The sequence below is a fragment of the Heterocephalus glaber genome, unplaced genomic scaffold, assembly GCF_053883595.1.
Source record: "Heterocephalus glaber isolate CG9 unplaced genomic scaffold, H.glaber_assembly_v1.0 deba00001457, whole genome shotgun sequence".
Taxonomy (NCBI): Eukaryota; Metazoa; Chordata; class Mammalia; order Rodentia; family Bathyergidae; genus Heterocephalus; species Heterocephalus glaber.
Window position 1 is genome coordinate 29539802 of NW_028258305.1, and position 22617 is coordinate 29562418.

Below are 22617 nucleotides of genomic sequence, written 5' to 3' on the forward strand. Positions count from 1 at the left end.
GGAGATTGGGTATCTGCATTAACGGGAAGGTGTAAGATTTGGGCTAAAAAATGGGGAATTATCAGTAGATAGCTAGCTGGCAAAGCCATGAACTTTATCCCTTAGGGAAGGAGTTCACTGGATGAAGAAGAAAGAGTACCAAGGGCTGAATTTTGGAGAACTCCAACACTTCATAGAGAGAGGGAGAAGTTAGGGGAGGAAGTGGTGACTCACTGGTAGAAGTTAGATGCAGAAAGGTGTCTTAGAAGTCAGTTTCCAGGCTGGTTGTGGTGGCACACACCTGTAATCCCAGCATTTAGGAGGCTGAGGTAGGATTGTGAATTAAAGGCCAGAAGGAAAGCTTGGACTACCTAAGGAGACCTTATCTTAAAAAAAAGAGTCAGAATATAAAGGAGGAAGAAAAACAAAGGAGGGGAGGGAAAGACAGAGGTCAACTATGCTGTGCTGCCAAGAGGCCAGATGCACAGGCAGGGGGTTAGCCCTGGTGACCAACAGACCTGCATGAGGAGCCTGGGGGTGATAGAAAGAGTGACTGTGCAGAGCTCTTTGAGGAATCTCTGAAAGGCAAGACTGTAAATAGGAGACTGGGGGATATGAGGACAAGCAAACCTTTTTTTGTTATTTTGAATGTTTTCATATACTAATTGAATGACCCAATTACTAAGTTCAGTTTTTTTGTTCGCAAATGAAGTGAGGATTTCTTGAGGTAAAACAGTAGAAAAGAGGAGTCAGAAAGGAATTAAAGGTCTTATAAAAAGGATCACTTATGATAACTATGGGCACATTAAACTCTTACTTGATTCACAGGTGAAACATTAAAAATCAAAAATTGAATACATGCAACATTGTAATTTCATTCGCTTATTCAAAGTGCAGTATTTGAGCTCTTCCTCAAGCATCCAGAGTTTGAATAACAGAGGTAAGATGTGGTCCCTCTTCTCAAGGAGCTAAAACATCAAGCAAAATAGACCGATATGTATCCTTGCTGCACAGAGTGTATTCTTCAGACAAGCAGCATGAGCTTCATCAACATAAGAGCCACTGAATCTGTTTGTTTTGGTACTGGGGCTCGAATTCGGGTCCTTACACTTGCGAGGCTGGTGGCGGAACCACTGAGCTAAATCCCCAGCCTGAATCTGAATCAGTTTTAAACAAAATTTCTAGGTAATTTATATACATGTTAAATTTGAGGAGCTCTGATATACATTCCTAAACAAAATAAGATGTCATAAGCAGTACACATTCTTGTGAACAAAATGCTGTTAAGAGCCTGCTTACTGCTCCATCCCTCCAAAAGAAGGAAAATAGAGAGAAAAAAGCTTATTAAACATTCCCCTGGATTACCATATTAAAAAGTGCTTGATATAAGACCTGAAGTAAACTAGTGCCAAGGACTTCTTTTTTAAGATGTACTATTTGCTCTTTAGTAGTCTGCATCTAGTAGTCCACGGATTGTTTGTAAAAAGATTATCTCAATGAAAAGAATGAGACTCAGATCACGTAAAAGAGATGGAAACTGGAAGCCTGGATTATATCAGTTGATTGCAATTTACTACTTGCTAGTGCCTTATGGAGACCCAATGGCATTTATTCTTTGGGTTATAATCCAGTACTACTACTACTTTTGGTGCTCCAGTTGTCACAGCTTTGGCCATAGGAGTTCTTTTAGATTGTTTCCTTTTGAAAACTTTTTTTTTTTTGGTGGTACTGGAGATCGAACTCAGATCCTTGCGCTTGTGAAGCAGGTAGCAGAACCACTGAGCTAAATCCCCAGCCCAAAAACTACTTTTTGAGGTAACTTTTTCTTCCCTGTAGTGAGGGTTGCTTAATGTCCAATCAGCATTTTATGAAAAATGTGTTCTTCAGGCCAGCCACCTATATCACCTGTGTAAACTGTTTACAAAAAAGTATTGGGTATCACAAATCATTAGGGAAATGCTAATGAAAATCCTAATGAGATACCACTTCATACCCATTAGGCTGGTTATTATCAAAAAACAAAATATCAAGCACTGGCATGGATGTAGAGAAATTGGAGCCCTAGAGCTCTGCTGGTGGGAATGTAACATGGTACAGTCTTAGTGGAAAAGGATATGGCAGTTCCTCCAAAAGCTAAACATAGAATTGCCACGATGTAGCTGTTCCACTTCTAGCTATGTACCCATAAGAACTGAAAGGACGGACTTGAACAGATATTTGTACAATGTTCATAGCAGTGCTATTTCCAGTAGCCAAAAGGTAGAAACAACTCACATGTCCATTGCTAGATGAGTGGATAAACAGAATATAGGAATATTTTAAAAACTTCTGTTAGTACGTATTTGCAGTACATAATGATTACATTCACCATGGAGAGTTGGTACATGTACATAATGCATCTTAATTTTTTTTTCGTCCCTTTCCCCTCTTCATCTCCTCCTTCCCTCTCAAGGAAATATTACTCAGCTTCAAAAATGACTGAAATTCTAGCATATGGCATAACATGGATGAACCTTGAAAACACTTTGCTAAGAAAGAAGCCAAACAGGGCAAATACTTATAGTTCCATTTGGATGCAGTATCTAGAATAATTAAAACAAAAAATTATTTTAAGGCTGGGGATTTAGCTCAGTGGTGCCACACCTGCCTCGCAAGTGCAAGGTCCTGAGTTTGATCCCCAGTACCATAAAAAGGAAAAAAAAAATTTATTTTAAAAAAAGATAGATGGCATGTAGAATGGGGTCCTCAGGGCCTTGGAAAAGGATGGATACAGAGCTCCAGACTGTGATGATGAGAGCTCTGGAAACGGATAATGGTGATAGTTGCACAGTTGTGTGAATGTACAGTGTTTAATGCCACAGAATTGTACACTTAAAAGTGGTTAAATGGTAAATTTTGCATTGTATATATTTTAGCAGAACTGAAAGAAAAAAGTCATATTCCTCTGTGCTGTCCTAGGCTTACTAAATTAGAATCTCTCATAATGAAGCTTAGAAGGCTGCATTTTTTAAAAAAAATTACTTTTTAGGTAATCGTATGCATGGTTAGACCAAGAACCACAGACACACAGTATATAACAAAGTGGAATAGATTGATTTTGTTTGTATGTCTTTAAAAAGAGTCAGATTGAGGAGTTAAAATGTAATCTTCATCTAGGTTTTTTTATGTTCAGTTCAGCTGTTATCTTTTGTACTACACTGCATATGGCAATCTAAATAATAATTGCCAATAACTATTTAGCATTCCACCATTTAAAGCGCTTTAAAAAAAGAAAAATCAAACACTTGCTGGTTTTCTTCCTTTAAAAAATATATTCACAGGGGTCGGGGATTTAGCTCAGTGGTTCTCCTGCCTGCCTCGCAAGCTCAAGGACCGGAGTTCGATTCCTGGTACAAAAAAAAAATTCACATATGTCATTTTATTGGATCACCATGGATCCTCTGGGGATAGATGATGACATTGGGATTTTCCAGTGAAAAACTTGAGACTTAGGAGACTTAATGACTTGCCTAAGGTTATACAGGTAATGTCAGACTTCCAAGATAGGTGTTCGAAGTAAAACTCCTATTATTTCCCTCTTAGCTGCCTCTCAAAAAAAAAAAAAAAAAATAGCAGGTATCATTCAGTCTGTTATAAATATGCCATCAGTTTGTTTCATGAACTAAAAAAAATGAATTAAGTTAATCATGAATCGTTAAGACTTTATTTTGCAGATAGTGCATTATCATTTTAAATTTATGTTCTCACCTTATCAATGCTTAATATTTACAAAAATTTTAATGAACTATAACCATGTAAATGTTCAATAAATACTAATCAGTGTCACTTATCAGAAAAATCTGAAGCATATCTATTATTCTGTGGTATTCTTGTTTTTCTTGCATTGAAATTACCTGCATATCTAACTGTTTGCTAATGGTACTCTTTTCATAAAGGTGACTGTTTCAGGCTTCCTTTTGAAGAATGTATTTGTTACAGTTGTGCCTAGGAGTCAGCACATTCCCTTCTTTCCCAGGGATATCCACCTGTGTTTTAGTCAGGTATAAAGATGAGGGGGAAAGCCAGAAGCTTTGCAGACCTCAACAAGCTCCAAGAAATGTTCATGGTGGACTGTGACAAAAAAGAAACCAAGCAACTCACCATGGGTATATTTCTAGGGAAAAAAAAGCCATCTCTTGAATAAGAGCTTTGGCTGGTCCTTCAGGAAGGATTCCATGAGACGGTATTGTCACAGGAAGGGACAGCTCCATCCACCTGTCCTTGAAGATCTTCCAATGGGAAAAGATATGGTAGTAGAAGACAATGATATTGCTGATACTGACCCTGTGTGGCTCTAGGTTAATATGTGTATTTGTGTTTTAGTTTTAAACAAAAAGTTAAATTTAGGTAAGTAAAGCTTAGAGGATACAGATAAAAAGAAATAATATTTTTGTATAGCTTACTGTATTTTTGTATTAAGGTAAGTGCTATTAATATAAAATCAAAAAGTATTAAAAGTTTACAAAGTCAAAAATTGCAGGGTGTGGTCACTTGGACCTGTAGTCTCAGCACTCAGGAGGCTGAGGTAGGAGGATTGCCTCAAGTTTGAGGCCTTCCTGGGCCTCATGGTGAGTTCAAGCCCAGCCTGATTTACAGAGTGAGACTCTGTCTCAACAACAGCAAAACAAAATCAAAAATTACAATAGGCTAAGGTTCATTTTTATTGAAGAAAGAAAAATATTAATGTTTATTGTGGCCAGAGTATACAGTGTTTACCAAGTCTACATTAGCCCACAGTCATGTCCTGCTAGGTCTTCTTCATATTCACTCAGCACTCACTCATACCCAGAGTGACTTCTAGTCCTGTAAACTCCATACAAGTGTACCACTTTTTAAAATTTTATACATTTAAGAAAAATTTTAGTTTATTAGTACAAGTTTTCAGTACTACATAATGTTTATATTCCTTGTGTGGAGTTGATATATGTACATAACTCATTTTAATTCTTTTTTCATCCCTTCTCCCATCTCTCTCCCTACCACCCATCCATTGATCCCCTCCCTTTTTTGGTACATGTGTGCAATACATAATGTTTCGATTCCTTGTGTGGAGTTGATACATGCACATATCATATCCCAATTCCCTTTTTAAAAAATCACTTATCCTCTCCCTCCTCTCTCTCTACCTTTTTTAAACTGTACCTTTTCAGTGTTTAGATACATAAATACTTAACCAGTGTGTTAGCCTCTAATAATTAGCTCTATTGCCAATAAAATATTCTTTGTTGAGAGGCAATAAACTATAGTTTGGTTTTAGTAGGCTATTAGTGTTAAAAAAAAGTTGCAGTCTTATATGCCTAAATGCCAGGACCAGGTTTAGGATTTTATCAGTTTGTTTTACCTAATGCTAAGTATCCAAATTCAAAATACCATTTTTTAATACTTTTAAAAGACACTATCTGTGTTTTATAATTAGTCAACACTGATTATTCTTAGTTTTCATTATTTTCTCAGGCTTTTCAACTTTTTTTAAAGTAATACATTGTATTTTTAAGCTATTTTTGTAAGACACCCTCCTTATATTGAAGAAAGTATTTAAAACTTTCCAAACCTTAAAAAAGTAATTTTTTTTTTTTGGTACCGGGGATCGAACTTGGGACCTTGTGCTTGCAAGGCAGGCAGTGGAACCACTGAGCTAAATCCCCGGCCAAAAGTCATATTTTTGACAATACTGTATGCATTCATTTCCTTTTAAAAATGTTTTGTGTGTGTGATGCTGAAGATTGAACCTAGGACCTTTGCACTGAGCTGCATCCCTAGCCCTTTATAATGTTTTTAAAAACCTTTTCATTTTGAGATAGGGTCTAAGTAGCTAAGTTGTCCCAGTTGAGCTTGAACCTGTGATCTTCCTGCCTCAGCCTCCCATAGTGCTAGGATTACAGGCATAGGCCATGCCCAGTTCTTTTTTAAAATTAAAAAAATTTTTTTCTAACAGTATTGGGGATTGAACCTAGGGGCTGTTACATTCTAGGCAAGCACTTCAGCACTGAGTTATATCTCCAGCCCTTTTTACTTTTTATTTTGAAACAGAATCTCACTAAGTTACCCAAGTTGGCCTCAAATTTGCCATCCTCTTGCCTCAATCTCTTGAGTAGCTGGAATTGCAGCTGGGTGCCACCACACCCAGAATCCTTGATATCCTCTTAATTTCTTAAAGTTTTTAAGTATATGTTTAAATATACTTAAAACATACTTTCAAATCTTTAGTTTGATGTACAAACCTGGCCTCTGCAGTCTCAGCTTTCCCAACACATACTCTTTGGTCTAACTAATCGTTCCCCCAACACATCATAATGTTTTTGGCCTCTTCGTCTTTTTATATGTTAGCCCTTTCAGTAAACATCCTTCTACCTTATCTGCTGTTACCGCACTTTCTTCACCTTTTATGGCCCACTTCAAGTATGTCCTGGTAAGGAATTCTGGTACTACCTACCCACCCCCACCATTCAGTAGTCATCATTGTACCTTAAGTATAACTACCCTCAGCAGACTGTGCTATAGTTAACTGTTTACATGTCTTGCTCTTCAATACACTGAACTTTTTGAGGACAGAAGCATTCCATATTCATCTTTGTGTCCCCAGTAAGTAATAGGAGTTTAGGGAGAAAGGAAATTGTCACATACATGGGCTGAAGGGCTAATGAACAAGCACCAAAAATTAAGAAAATATTTTAAATTTTATTTAAGAGAAAGGTATAAGTTCTTTGTTAGATTTTTGTCTTTTTTTAAAATCAGTTTTTGCCTTGAGATATTTAAACCTTAAGAGTGTAGAGAAATAAGCATCTAAAATATCAGTGATTAAACAGAAATACTTAAGGGTTTGAGAACACCAGTTTCATTTCAAATTCTTTCATTAAAAATAAAAGTAATGGGGCTGGGGATTTAGCTCAGTGACACCGTGCCTGCCTTGTAAGCACAAGTCCTGAGTTTGATCCTCGATACTGCAAAAATTAAAAATTAAAAGTAACAGAACTAGGCTTAAGACATGACAGAATATAATCTAAAAGCCTTTCTAATTGTTCAGAGAGCCATTAGCTAGAAAAGGCATTAAAGATTCATCTGAATTTGACACAGTGTTTTTTGGCAGTTTACCCAAGGGGTTCCTGAATACATTTGGAGGACTTGTGTGTCAGACAACTCGGAATTGATATAGACTGAATTCCTTTGTTTTGTTATTCTACATAATGAGGCAATAAAACCAATAAAATTGCTTCAGAATCTGCTAGGGATTACTAGAGGCAAGAAATATCAAGATAGAAGCCAAGTAATCCTAAATTTAGGAAAAGTTTAAAATTCAAGAGGTGGCACCTTTAATTGAATGTAATGTTTATGCTTTAAAAAAATTGTTGTCATGGGTCATATACAATTCTTATTTATGGCTATCATTAATTCTTTAGTGAACTATTTGAATTTATTATACATAAATTGTAATTAAAGTATATGAAGTTTTCTGTATCAATAAATATAAAATGTTTTAAAAACTACATCTAGTTTAAACCTAGTTCCATGTGCTTATTGTAATTGCTTATAAATACACACACACACACACACACACACATTCGGTAAATATCAGTTGTAGTGGGCTTCCAGAGGCTGTTATAACATTTGACATGGTAACCTATTCTGCATAGTCTTGAACAGTTTAGATCCTGTAATCTATTAAATGTCTTTGAATATCATTTTTGATGAGATAGAGCACTTTAGCTATAACACTAACTCATGAGAGCAAAGTGTTTTTATTCTATCTATATGTGGAATATAATAGTACTGTTTGTTCCTTAAAGAAACATCTTAGCAGCATTTTGTTTGATAGAGTAAAGATCAAGTCCATTGTGGTGACACACACCTGTAATCCTAGCACTCTGGGAGGCTGAGACAGGAAGATCTCAAGTTTGAGCCCAGGACAGGCAACTTGATGACTTAGCAAGATCCCATCCCAAGGGCCGGGGATTTAGCTCAGTGGTTTCGCTGCCTGCTACGCAAGCGCAAGGACCCAAGTTTGATCCCTGGTACCAAAAAAAAAAAAAAAAAGATCCCATCTCAAAATAAAAATCAGAAAGGGCTGGAGATGTAGCTCAGTTCAAGGCTCTGGGTTCAATCCCCAGTATCCAAATATATATGTATGTATGTGTATATATATATATATATAATTTTTTTTTTTAGGAATTGACACTCTGCTTGACTTTTTTTTTTTATACCAGGGATCAAACTCAGGATCTTGTGCTTAGTGAGGCAGGCACAGTGCCACTGAGCTAAATCCCCAGCCCCTCTGCTTGACTTTTAAACAGGGACCATTGCCTGTATTTTTCAGTCAGAGGATTTTAAAAGTTTTTAAGCAAGTAAAAGTATTGGTCTCTTGTGAATGAATTTTGTGATCCTAACTCGGCAGATTTAATGTGTGATAACGGTTAATGCCCAGGAGCTTAGAACAACATTTGGCCAGATACATTATTTTCTGTTTAAGCAAACTAAGTCTTTGTTTGATTTATTTATCTAGTAAGTTGTATTGGACTTTTAATACCCATCAATACATAAAACTGTTTAAATTTGAATTCCTAAAATGTTATTTTATAATTGCCAAACTTAATCAACATTTGAATTATATGTGCTAGAATTGCTAGCAGCATTATGACCATTGATCTGATCTTTCTTTTTGGGGGGCGCGGGGGGGGGGTACCGGGGATCGAAAGACCATTGATCTTGATGCATCAGCTTCATCAGATTAAGAAACTACTAGCAAAAAAGAAAGGAAGGAAGGAAGAAAGAAAGAAAAAGAAAGAAAGAAAGAAAGAGAAAGAAAAGAAAGAAAGAAAGAGAAAGAAAGGAAGAAAACAAACTACTGGCCGACTAGTAAGGATGGCTCCTGGGTGTATCTGAGTGGGTGCAGGAGGCATGGTCTTGGGCGCTGTGTACAGTCCCTTGCCCACTCCTCTGGCACTGTTCCTCTGCTTTGTTCCCCAGCCACCCTGAACTAAACAGCTTTGCTCCATCACTTGCTTCTGTCATGGAGCGAGCTGACTATGAATTGCTCCCCCCTCATGACCTAAATTAAATCTGTTTTAAAAGTTGTGTCAGGTATCGTGTCTCAGCAACAGGAAAGCTGACTAATACAAGTATCAAATTGTCGTTTTTAACCATTGCATTCCATTGCTGTGGTTATATAAAATGTCTTTGATTCTGCATAATAATAAACCTGTGTTTAGTTCTACCTGCCTTTGTATGTGTAATGGCTTCTAATATAAGGGCTTATGCTCCTGAAATCAACTAACCAACCAATCCTCTAGCTCTATTGCTCCTCACTTGTACAACAGAGGCTTTCGGTATTTCCTCAGTGTCAAGGATTTGGAGTAAAAAGAAAAAAATGTTCTGTAAATACATAGGTCTTGCCCAATTAGAGAATCAATATACAATACAGAAAGTAGACAAGGAACACGTAATTATAATTCAGTGTGATAAACCCAGTAAAGAAGTGTGGTTACCTGGTATAGGGATTGGCAGAGAGCAGAGTATAAGGCCCATGCAAGTAGTTACTATGTTTGACTCGTTCCTGTGTAGCCAGCCTCTAACAGAGGATCTGGTATGTAATAGATTCAGTAGTAATCATTTAAATGAGTAAGGTTAATTCTGCCTTAGGTTAGAAACAGAATTCTTCCTAAAATGAGGTAAAATCTGGGTTTTAAAAGTCAAAGAGGTGGGCCAGGGATTTAGCTCAGTGGTTCCGTTGCCTGCCTCACAAGTGCAAGGCCCCGAGTTTGATCCCCGGTACCAAAAAAAAAAAGTCAAAGAGGAAAATGAAAGGTTAAGAGAACGAATGATAGTCCTGGAGAGCTGTGTAAGTGAAGCTACACATCATGTTTCAGGAGCTACAAACACTTCAGATTGCTTCAGCAGAAAGTGCAAATTGAAGAACAACCTAAGATGGCTCTGTGTTTAGTGAAAAAAATTTATAACCACTGGAATCCTTTGTGTAATCAATGATCGTTTTACCTTTTCACATTAAAAGATTCAGAACTCAATTTGCATTTATGACCTATTGGTATTAAAGTATGGAAACATATTTCTAGCCAAGTTTTATTTAGAAGCCCACTAATAAATAAGGTACAGCCAATGGACACACCCTCCCTATATTGCGGATCTACTAGGATACTCACCAGATTCATCCAGATTTGGTAGTGAAAGTTTTATTGGAAAGAGCTCTAGTCTAGACCCCAGCAGGCCCAGGTTCAATATTTAGCAGTATTACTAGTTAGCAGTTGGATTATTGGTATCTTCTTTATCTCATCCGCTAAACAGAGGGGCTGAGTTAAATGACCTTTAAAATCCCATTTATTCTAAAAGTGTTATCTTGTAAATCTATAGCTATAGTTTATGTGATGTAGGGCCTTAGAGAGAAATGTAACCCATATTACAGCTGCATTTTTAGGACTACATTTTAGTGAAGCTAAGGGCAATATTTGTGTGTATGTATAATATGTATACAAGTGTGTATTCATTTGAAAAATATTCAGTACCTTCTGAGTGTGATAGTTTTTCCTGCTTAACTTTTATAAGTTTTTCTCTTTAATGTTAAATTTATGTTGGTAGAATAGGTGGAAATAATCACATACTTTGAATTATAGGTCTTAAAAGTCAGAGAAATTTTAACAGTATACCCCTACATGGTGATTATCATCCTGTCAGTTAATGAGATATAGAAGGCCAGTCCCCACTGAACGCCCTTGACCGATATGTATTATACACCATCATCCATTAAGTGTTACACCACCTTTTGGGGAGTAGAACAGTCTAAAATATGCATTATTTAGCTAGAAACTTTTTTCTTGCCATTTATTTTGTGAGGAAGTTTTGAACCATTGTGAGTGATAAAGGGATGCAAGTTGTATTTTATTAAAATACAAGCATGGGCCAGGGATTTAGCTCAGTGGTTCCACCGCCTGCCTCGCAAGTGCAAGGTCCTGAGTTCGATCCCTGCTACCAAAAAAAAAAAAGCTTTATACAGGTCAGTAGCTTGAAGTGTCTCTAAAAAATGGACAAGGAAAAAGGTGAAGATTATTAAGCAACCATCTTACAGTGTAAGGGGCGTGTGTCTGTGTTTCTTTGTTTCTGCAGTGCTGGGGATTGAACCCAGGGTCTCATACATGCTAAGCAAGTGTCCTATAGAGTAGTAGATAAAGTCACAAATTGTTAAGAATGTCGAATTTGTGTCCTTTGATAGAGGGTGACTTGGTGTTCACAGACATTTATCAAGTTTGTATCATGTGTGCCCTGCATAGTGCTAGATGGTGAAAGGACATTAGTAAATACAATGAGATATATGCACTCCTGGGTTTTATCAGTTAGTAGCAAAGATAAGAGTTAAACAAGAGACACAGGCCAATAGGAGGTCAATTTTGCCCCAGCAGAATATTGAAAAAATGTTCTAACTGGTTCTTGGTAAAGCACACATAAACTGTATCTTTTATCACCGCTTCAGCCTCTCCTTCCCTCTTCCCATTGCTGCATTTCACTTCAACCATGGAGTAAGAAAAAATAGTGAAATCATACACTTAGGCCGCTGGCTCTCAAAGCATCTGGATCTCCAAAGCATGTATAGATAGTGTATGTGGTTGGGGAGAAAAGGTTGAGAACTCCCAACTTTTGGGTCAATAACGTTCAGTCGGAATTTGTAGGATGGCTCCCCTTCTTAAAGCAAACCCACATTTTAATTACTTTACCTTTGTTTATAGGTCCAGGGGCAGGTTCATCCAACTCTTGAGTCTAATGATGATGCTCTGCAGTATGTTGAAGAATTAATTTTGCAATTATTAAATATGCTCTGCCAAGCTCAGCCCCGAAGTGCTTCAGATGTAGAGGTATGACAAATTGTGCCTTGTATTTAATATATACATCTATGTGTTTTTTGTAATGTCAGTGAAGGGAGTGTTCTTTCATTTCACAAAGTGTGTGTATATATGATATAAGATAGTGTGTGTGTATGTGTGTATATATATATATATATATATATATATGTGATATAAGAAAGTGAAAGCTGGATCTCTTTAAACTTAATATTGAGTATATGATGACCTGTATATGTTTTAGCTATGAAATTAGTCCATATTTTGCCTTTATGCTAAAATGAACAATTTCTTGATGCTAGAGTGATAATTCTCATACCTTTAAGAATGGAATATTGGGCCGGGGATTTAGCTCAGTGGTTCCACCACCTGCCTTGCAAACGCAAGTTCCCGAGTTTGATCCCCGGTAACCCCCGCCAAAAAGAATGGAATATGTCCACATATTTCTTTTATTTGGGAAAGCTAGTTAGTATCCCAAGGATAATTCCATTAATCTTGGTGAGAGAACTGAGAATGCTACAATATCTGAGTGAATGTAGCAGAATAGATTGGGACCAGAGAAAGCTATTGAATTTAAGATTTCATTGGTAACTATAGTGGTGGCTGAACCAGAGGTGAAGGTCCCCAAGGTGAAGTATTTACAGAGTATTTCATATGTGCTTGATACAGGCAACAAAGTCACACAGGATGATGGCAGTACTTCACATGAGAGTAGGAGAGTGATGTTCTAGAAGCAGCATATAGAACCTTTCCTGTGGGTGGTAGGATAAAGAATTCCTACTCTAGAAGTCTCTGGGGGAGATGCAGATTTCAGTTGAGGCAAAGAAGTATCAAGGAATACTGAATTACAGAGGTTGTAGATGTAGGAAAGATTGTGTATTGTGGAATAGTAATTCACTTTGATTTTTTAAGTAATTCAGAGTAGGTTTCGTACATTTCCCCCCCTGAATTATAAAGTCATAGTTTTATTTGTAATTTCCTTCTATTTACATTGGGCTTCACAGAATGAATCTTGCAGAGAACTTGTCTGACTTTCTCATTAACTATTCCTATTAGGTTCCCTACAGTGTTTATAAACACAGTATCCAACCTATGTCTAGTGTATTAGAATGGAGTTATAGGATTTATCTTATTATTCTGATGTTGGTACACTCTAGGAATTTATTAGTTTGCTGACACTGCATACTCAAACTTACCTCTTCCCAGATATGTTGTACAGTACTGTGCTCATTCAGTTTTATCCTTGTAATTACTTTATAGAGTCTAATATATCACTTCCTAATATTGAAGTTATTTCCATGAATTCTCAGAAATAAGGATAAGTCCTTCAGTTTTCCACTTGCATAGGCTTAATATCTACATTCAAGACTCTAAATAAAAGATATTTCATAGCTTTTTAATATTCTCTTAGAAGAGAACTTCTGAGATAACTAAGATATGTAGCCTATTCTCTGCCTTATTATTTTTACAAATACAGGCAGCCATATGGGATTCAGTGAGTTGGCTTTGGGGCTGGGGATGGATTTTTTGTTAAAAGCATATGTTGTAACAGTATGATGGCAATAAAAATATCAATTAGCTATATATCATAGGCTTTGTAATTTCAAAGTACTGCTACATAAATTTTTATATTTTTACCACAACCCTATGAGGTATTTATTATTTCTCCTATTTTATATGTTGGAATGTTGACCCTCAAGAGAATAGATAGAAATGATTGATTCTTTTTTTTATCATTAGTCTACTACTTCTCTTCCCATACCATTTCTGGGAAGGTATTTAGATAAGAACAGAGAGTATGGAGATGAGATACTGAGATAAGCGTAATGGTGTTTAGTATGTTCAGGCTGCTTTAACAAAATAGCTTAGAATGGGGCCGGGGATTTAGCTCAGTGGTTCTGGCACCTGCCTCGCAAGCGCAAGTTCCCAAGTTCGATCCCCGGTACCAAAAAACCAACCAACCAAAGAAAAAAATAGCTTAGAATGGAAATTTGTAAACAGCATAAATTTATTGCTTACAGTCTGGGAGGTCAGGAAGTCCAAGATCAAGGTGCCAGTGATAGTGTGTGGTGAGGGCTTGTTCTCCTTGTGTGTCCTCATAGGACTGAAGGGGACTTCTTCAAGCCCTTTGTTAGTGAGTCCTGATCCCAGTCATGAGGACTGAGCCCTCACGACCTCCTCACCTCCTAAAGGACTCACCTGTTCTACCACAGTCAAGATTAGGTTTCACCACAGATTTCAGATCATAGCAAATGGGTCTTAGATTCTTTTGTCTGGAAATAATTTTTCATTTACCTCATTCCATTAGGATCCAATATTTTAAAAATACACTTACAGAGCTTTCTTTTAAAAATAATAAGATCCCTAAAATTAGCAAGCTCTTCAAGTATTATCTTAATATGACCTGACACTCTTCCCCCTTCCAACAGACATGTGTTAAATCTATTTAGAATGGTTAGTTTGAGTTCAGCTTCTATTCTTTTCTACCTCCACTATACATGAGTGAGTTTTAAGACTCCATCCAGGTCATGATCCATTTATAATCAGAAAATCACTTTGGTGCATAGCCCAACAAACTTTTTTTTCCCTTATTTCTGGGGATTGAACCAGGGCCTTGTGCATGCTGAGCAAGTGCTCTAGCAGTGAACCACATCTCCTTCCTCCTTTAAAAAAGTTTTATTTTGAGATAGGGTCTTACAAAATTGCCTCTTGGCTTTGAACACTGAACCCTTCTCCCTCAGCCTCCTGAGTTATTAGGATTATCAGTTGACAGGCACTGACCCAATCATCATCTTAAAAAAAGAAAAGAGAAAAAACTAATGTCCTTCCTATAATGAGGACAGGTTTTATTTATGAAACTGTTTTAGTGAGTATATGTGTAATGTGTGAGAGTAGAATGTAAAATGTTTTGAGAATTTCTTTTACAATGAGTTGAATTTTTTAAAAATGTTAGCTTCAGGTCCATGCTGTTATTAGGTTTATAACCATGTATTTGGTTAACCATGGGCTAAACCCATCATTGTAAATGTCTTAATTAAAAAACCTTAGTCTCAAATCCCTTCTCAGTGTTGGATTAGCAAGGGTGTAGAACTGACCTGGATAAAAGAAAATAATTTCTGCTTTGTCCTTCCTTTCACATGCTCCCCTTCCCTGCTCTTTTCTTCACCTGCCCTTGCTTCCGCATATTCTGAACCTTTGTTTTGCATTGTTCCATGTACCTGACGGCGGCATCTGGACAAATAGGTTTTCAGCAAAGCAGTTAAAAAGATTTAACTCCAATTTTAACTACAGTTTCTTTCAACACACTTACAGTTGCATTAATTAGAATTGAAATGTTTATTTTTTAAATTTGGCAGCTGATTTAACCTTGAACATAGATGAAGAATGGTTTAAATTTCCTAACATTAATTTGTTCATAGCATGTCATAGAATCATTGTATTCCTCCCCATCCTACTCCTAGAGTACCATATGGCAGTCTCTATTTTATTTAACAGCAACTGATAAAACCTTTTATTTAGGCTTACAATCAAGGAGTAATGTTTAATTTCAGCTAGTTTTGATACACTACTGGTTGTGTTAAAATGTTAAAAAACTGTGTAATAGCGACCTCTACTGGTATAAATTGTGATATCTTGCAGTTAAGTTTTAAAACTTTGCAGCAGTGCCTGGGGTTCACACCTGTAATCCCAGCACTCTGGAGGCTGAGGCAGGAGCATTGCAAGTTTGAAGCCAGCCTGGGCTACATAGTGAGTTCAAGGCCCACCTGGAATATATAGTGAGACCCTGTCTCAAAAATCAAAAAATAAAACCTTGAGAGGATGAAAAAAGCATTTAAGATATTTATTATTTAAATGAATTACATTTTTTATTTTAAATGAATTTAAAATGAATTATATTAGTTTATTAGAGTAAGGAAATTCAGCTGCTATACTAACTTGAGTTGTTCCACTGAAAATTTTAACTGAACAACTGCTACATAGGAAATTGAATCATTTTGTTAAAAATCAAGGACCTATGGAGAATTTTAAACTAGTGTACTAAAATTAGTTACTAAAAAATAAAAAATAAAATTAGATATCAATGTAAATCATTGATTTCCACTTATAAATAATTTTGAAGTACTTTTGCATGATAAAGAATTTTTTTGGAAGTTTCAATTGCAAAATGCTACTCGAGTTTGTAATTTGTATTGAAAGTAAGGACAACTGAATTTAAATATATGGTTCTTGAGCTTAGGTCTAGTTCCTTGAAATTTTATGAAAGAAACATTTAAAGTGGATTCTACTCATTCTTGTCATTAGCTTTGTCACAGTAAACTTGGAATTCAGGATATGATTTTCCCCCTAGATAGCAGAGAGAATGCTTTAGTCTCTTAACTGCTTGATTAAGGAATGAAAACATTAACAATTATAGCTTTTCTTAGCTTAAGTGTGTTAAACAAACTATACCATATGTGAAAAGTTCTACTTTTGGCATTTGATTTTAAAAGTAAATTTTAAGAAAAGAGCACTACTTCATTTATTTGTTGCTTAGTTGTTATTTTTCTATTTTCCAAGGAACGTGTGCAAAAAAGTTTCCCTCATCCAATTGATAAGTGGGCAATAGCTGATGCCCAGTCAGCTATTGAAAAGAGAAAGCGGAGAAACCCCTTATCTCTCCCAGTAGAAAAAATTCATCCTTTATTAAAGGTAAAGCTAAAATACTACTACCTTCTTGCCTTTAACAAGCAGAATAAAACCTACTCATTTTTAAATACTAAGAATGTTTCAACTGGCATAAAATTCTTTTTAAGTTTCTAGGGATTCATGTGGTGGGGAGGGATATGATGATAAACTATAAGTCGGGGAACACAATTTAAGTTAATTCCATATCAACAGTAAAAAGAAAATTAAAGGTATTAAGAAAAATTATTGTGGATTTTGTTTATCTCAGGTGTTATCAGGACCACCAAGAGAATTTATAAAAGCCCTCCCTGTTTGTTGGTTAGACCTAAGTGTCCCTGTCATATTAAGGTCCTGTGTCTGACCTGCAGCCTACCTTCCCCAGCCCCACCACCTTTTAAACGTTAAAATAAAAATATTTTAAATTAGAGTTTTGTTACTTATATACATTATATATTTTGTATGTAGCCTCTTCTCTCAAAAAAAGGGAAAGGACCAAAAAAATGCTGCAGGCTGGACATGGGACATTAATATTTTAAATAGGAACTTTTGTGAAACTGACTTAGGTCTGTGTCTAATCTTTTAAACAGAAATCCCTGCCCCCAAAAAACCCAGAAATTCCCTGAAGATTATCTGAACTAGCCCGTCCTACTTACCATTTAAATCAGTCAGTCAGTTTAATCTATAGAACTGATAGAATAACTACTGGAAACCCTACTAATACTGTTTCTGTTTTATTTACTATAATGAACAAACTATTGATTAACTCACAACAAAAATATAATAATTAACTATATATAAATATAACACCTTAATACTTTTAGAGTTTAATTAATTTTGCATACACTAATATAAACAAAATGCTAATGTTTGCATATATTGTCTCTGAGTTTTATTCTTTAACAAAGTTATTATTATTACCTCTAGTTCATAAATGAGATAGCAGAGACAGAAAATGATTAACTCCCTGGTTTGACTTCGCAGTACTCCTAGTGATAGTGTTAGTGTTGATGTTAGGAAATCCAGGTCTCCCTAATGTTCAAAATTTAAGACTAACCAAGAGATGGGGATATGGAGGAGGGAGGGGAGAGGCACGGGAATGAAAAAGAATTAAGATGTGTTATGTACACGTACTAACTGCCTTTTATGAGTCTCAACATTATATATTGCAAACATATACTAGTAAAAATTCTAAAATTTAATAAAACAAGATTTAAGACTAAACATTTGGATGATATTTAAGGCTGTCAAAAGTTGTATTGTGCATTTGGTGGTTAAATAGAAATATCTACCTTTATCCTAGTGACAGCTCTGAGGAAATTACAAGCTATGGAAAATTATTAAATTATTAATAATTGCATTTTATAATTCCCCTTTCAAGATTTTCATTCACTATACTTTGAATTAGAATCTAAGAGAATTAACGTTGATTGTGCATGTTAATCATTCCAAATTTTGAGTTTTATAATTTAATGGTGGATATCATTTAACTTATTGATATAGCTTTATCATGATACATTTAATAGCTTTTACATACCCTGAAAGGTAAATGCAGTCTGACCCAAATTTATAGTGAACTTATTTCAAAGTTTTTCCCCCTTAACTGAATTATTTAGAATTTGTTCTCCTTTAGGAACTAGTCAGCTCCACAAAAGACCACAGTCTCTTTGAAGTCTAATAATAGGACTATCTAATATGCTCATTGTTCAGTAGGACATAGCATGAATTTTTTCATAAAACAGCTAGGGATACCAGGAATGTGTCATGAGAGTTTGGGGGAGCCCAAATTCCTTTGGAAATGATAGAAGTGTAAGACTAATAGATATATTCCTGGATACCAGTAATAAATTCATTATTGTGTAAAAGAAAAAACTCATTTGTTGTAGTTACTTCCAGGTATTCTTAGGTAACAAAGAGCACTTGCTCTGCCACACCAGACTTGGATTTCTCTTACTAGGTTAGGGATTATCTACTTAGTAATGTATACTTTTCAAATATTGTATATATGAACAGGAGTAGTTTTGCCTTGTTTTTTCTTACTTTATATTTTTCAGTCATAATACATGTATTATTCATAATTGAACCACTTAACAATAGTAAAATTATAGCTTAGCAATCAACAGTTTTCAGTAAAAGCTAAGCTAAGCTGCATGTTTTGTGTTTTTAATCAGTGTGTTAAATTTACAATATATTTAAATATGTTTTGCTTTTAAATTGCAGGAGGTCCTAGGTTATAAAATTGATCACCAAGTTTCTGTTTACATAGTAGCAGTATTAGAATATATTTCTGCAGACATTTTAAAGCTGGTGGGGAATTATGTGAGAAATATACGACATTATGAAATTACAAAACAAGATATTAAAGTGGCAATGTGCGCTGATAAGGTAGGAAACCAAGCTTCTGTTTTGTTTTTGGTGGTGGTGCTGGGGTTTGAACCTCTAGGGCCTTATGCATGCCAAGAAAGTGCTCTACCACTGAGCTACATCTCTAGTACCTTTTTTATTTGAGACAGGGTCTTGCTAAGTTGCCTAGGCTAGTTTCAAACTGTGATCCTCCTGTCTCAGTCTCTCTAGTAACTGAGATCACAGGCTGTGCCACCACACTCAGCTTATGCTTATGTTCTTGTTTGTGATCTATTGGACACTAACTTACTGTTCAGACAGAGTAAAAGTATTCTATGTGTTGGGTGATATTTCAGTACTGGGTGTTGGAGGATATGTCAGTAATTAATAGCAAGTATTCAGGATACAGTTTATGGAAATAAGATACTAGCTGTATAATAACATCTGTTTAAAAATGTTTTTTTTCTTATGTATTACTTTAACTAGGGTTAATTATAGTAATAATATCTTAATAGTGAAATTTCTTAAGATTTTTATTTTAATTGGAAGATTTACTTGAAAACAATTTTTGAAAATATAAAAATATTAATAGATTTATTTCAACATCTAGCTTTCTTTTTTTGTGTGTGTGTGCCGGAGATCGAACTCCTTACCTTGTGCTTGCGAGGCAGTCGGCAGAACCACTGAGCTAAATCTCTCGCCCTCAACATCTAGCTTTAAATGTTGGTTACATGATGTTTCAATAACAATATTAAGAGAAAATTTATTGAAAGTTAGGCATACACTTGGTTTATTGCATTTGATCATTATAAAACACCTCTAAGGGACCGGGGATTTAGCTCAGTGGTTCTGCCACCTGCCTCACAAATGCAATCCCCAGTACCAAAAAAAAAAAACACCTCTAAGGCAGGTGATCTTATCTATATGATTCAGCCATAAGTTCACAAAAAGGGGAATGATGAGTTTCACCAAGAGTAATAATGGTAAACTTTTTTGGAGAAAACAGGGTTTCTTTTATCTCCAACAAATGTAGCAAAAGAGGCCAACTAGAAAACTCGAAGAATTACTCAAATATGAGAGTGAGGGCATGGAATAAAATGAAGATGGAAAGATATAGAACAAAGGACACCAAGTCAGAGAGAAATTCAGTACAGAATTTGGGGATAACTTAGAAGTAATAGATTAGCAAGAGAGACAGACATACTAGTTATTGATAGAGAACTTGTAGGAGGCATGTGTGATATCAGATATACAATTCTGTTTTAGAGATACTTTAAAGAAGCTGTGAAGAGGTGGTAGCAATATAGCCAAAAGAAGATAATTGTATACCTGCTTTTATATCATTTAAGAACTTTATTCAAAGAACTTCTTAGGCATTTGCCTTCTAATTTGACTATTGATTAATATTTTATACTTTTTAAAAATCTGACTATATAGGTATTGATGGATATGTTTCATCAAGACGTAGAAGATATAAATATATTATCTTTAACGGATGAAGAGCCTTCCACCTCAGGAGAACAAACTTACTATGATTTGGTAAAAGCATTTATGGCAGAAATTCGACAATATATAAGGGAACTAAATCTAATTATAAAAGTTTTTAGAGAGCCCTTTGTCTCCAATTCCAAATTGTTTTCAGCTAATGTAAGTATATTTTATATGTGTTTGTCACTCTGTTGTTAAATTTGCATGACCACTTCAAATTTTAGTTTGTATAGTTCATGCTTACTAATTTGTCAGTTTTTTTTAATTGTGGAGTTTAATTCATGATCACAAAGCACTGCAACAGTTTAAAGAGATTACACATCAGAAATTAAAAGACAAACTAAAGTAGGGATTATGTAAATAAAAATGAATTCACAGAATCTTCCATGTACTCTTAAGAACAAATTCTCTTAGATGGAAGACATTTTTGTTTTATTTGGCTCATTTGAGTCATGTAACCAATGCTTATCAGTGCCAACTGTACTCTCAGACACTGTATTTAGCAATAGGGATTCAAAGAGGAATAAGCAAAGTTCCTTCCCTCAAGTTTAGCCAAGATAGTGATGTAAACTTAAATTTTAATTGTATTACAAAATGGTAGTAACTATAATAGAAATATGACAGCAATATTTTTTGGAAGACAAAGGAAGGAACCAGTGACACTGAAATGTAGACAAGGATGACAAAGGTAATCAAAGTAACCTAATTGGGACCTGAGAAAATGCTGAGTGAAAACAGGTGAGGTTGTCTAAAGGGGTTACACTACTAATAATTCCTACAACCATACATGGCTGATGGAAAAGCATTGCTCACTACAGAAGCTGGCATTTGAGCTCAAGACATGGCAATGAGTAAACATTAAAAAATGAAAGAATAAGGCTAGAGGGTAGAACATTTGCTTATCATGTGAGCCCTTGGGTTTGACCCTCAGCAATACAAAAATAAATAAGGAGTAGATTATAGTAGTAGTCACACAAATTTATAAAGACATTAAAAATAATTCAACTCCTTTAAGTGGATAAATTATATGATATGTAAATTATATATTAGCAAAGTTCCATAAAAAATAAATATAAAGTAGAGGCAAAGATGTCTTGAGACACAAAAATCAAGAACCAAAGAGGGCCGGGGATTTAGCTCAGTGGTTCTGCCACCTGCCTTGCAAGCATAAGGTCCCTAGTTCGATCTCCGTTACCAGAAAAAAACAAAGATTGGCCAAAATGTGCTCAACATCCATAGTCAATGGAGATGTGCAAATTAAAATAACAGAGAATGCTACCACATACTCATTAGAAAGACTGGAAAAAATGACTGACAATACCAAATGTTGTAAAGGATGTGGAGCAATTGCTTGTGGGAGTATAAAACTCCCACATAGGTCTGGGGATTTAGCTCAGTGGTTCTGGCCCCTGCCTCGCAAGCTCAAGGTCCCGAGTTTGATTCCCGGTACCAAAAAAAAAACAAAACTAAAAATAAAACTCGCACATTACTTGTGAGGTAATAATTATTTCTTCTTTGGGGGCGGGGAGCATGATACTGAGTATTGAACTCCAGGGCCTTGCATGCTAGGCAAGTACAGTACCCAATAAGCTACAGCCCCAGCCCATGAGGTCTAAACTAGTATAAACATTTTAGAAAAAATTTTGACTTATTTTTTTGGTACCGGGGATCAAACTCAGGATCTTGAGCTTGCAAGGCAGGTGGCGGCACGACTGAGCTAAATCCCCAGCCCAAAATTTGACAATTTTATGTAACAAATATATATAGTCATACCATCCAGCAATTCTAATACTAGATTTTTACCCAGAAGAAATGAAAATATGTCCATACAAAACTTGCTTGTGAATATTCATAGCAATTTTATTTGTAATAGCTTAAAACTGGGAAGAACCCAAATATCCACCAAAGGTGAATGGATAAACAAATTGTGATGTGCCCATATAAATAGAATGCTACTCAGAAATAAAGAAGAATGCAGTAGTTATGCATGGATGTATCTCAAAAACATGAGCAAAGAAGCCAGACACAAAAGATTAGATATGATTCAACTTATTTGATATTCTAGAAAAGACATTTTTCTGATGACAGAAAAGACTGCTGGTTTCCTAGGAGCGAGGACAGTAAGAGTTGACAGGGAAGGGGCTTAAGGAAAGTCTTCCAGGGATGAAAATGTTGTGTATCCTGGTTATGATGGTGAGTACAAGGATGAGTAACTACATAAAATCTCACCAAAGAGTATATTTTAAATAGTTGTATCTTACTATACAGT

General features: G+C 35.6%; 2 protein-coding genes across 7 annotated transcripts in view; one reads left to right on the plus strand and one right to left on the minus strand.

The window, feature by feature from the left end:
* The window catches only part of Sos1 (SOS Ras/Rac guanine nucleotide exchange factor 1), a 166418-nt gene that overhangs the window by 36235 nt on the left and 107566 nt on the right, over positions 1-22617 (plus strand). For all 5 annotated transcript variants that reach the window (XR_015453000.1, XM_087216115.1, XM_087216114.1 and 2 more), the window contains exons 2-5: positions 11745-11870; positions 16413-16544; positions 18738-18902; positions 20298-20507. Coding sequence is in view for 4 of the 5 variants with exons in the window: in XM_087216115.1 (XP_087072241.1) it covers positions 11745-11870; positions 16413-16544; positions 18738-18902; positions 20298-20507 (633 nt within the window). In the remaining variant the exon portion in view is untranslated. The remainder of the gene's footprint in view (positions 1-11744; positions 11871-16412; positions 16545-18737; positions 18903-20297; positions 20508-22617) is intronic.
* Positions 1-22617, minus strand: part of Arhgef33 (Rho guanine nucleotide exchange factor 33) — a 191438-nt gene that overhangs the window by 16052 nt on the left and 152769 nt on the right. The gene's annotated exons all lie outside the window — the stretch shown is intronic.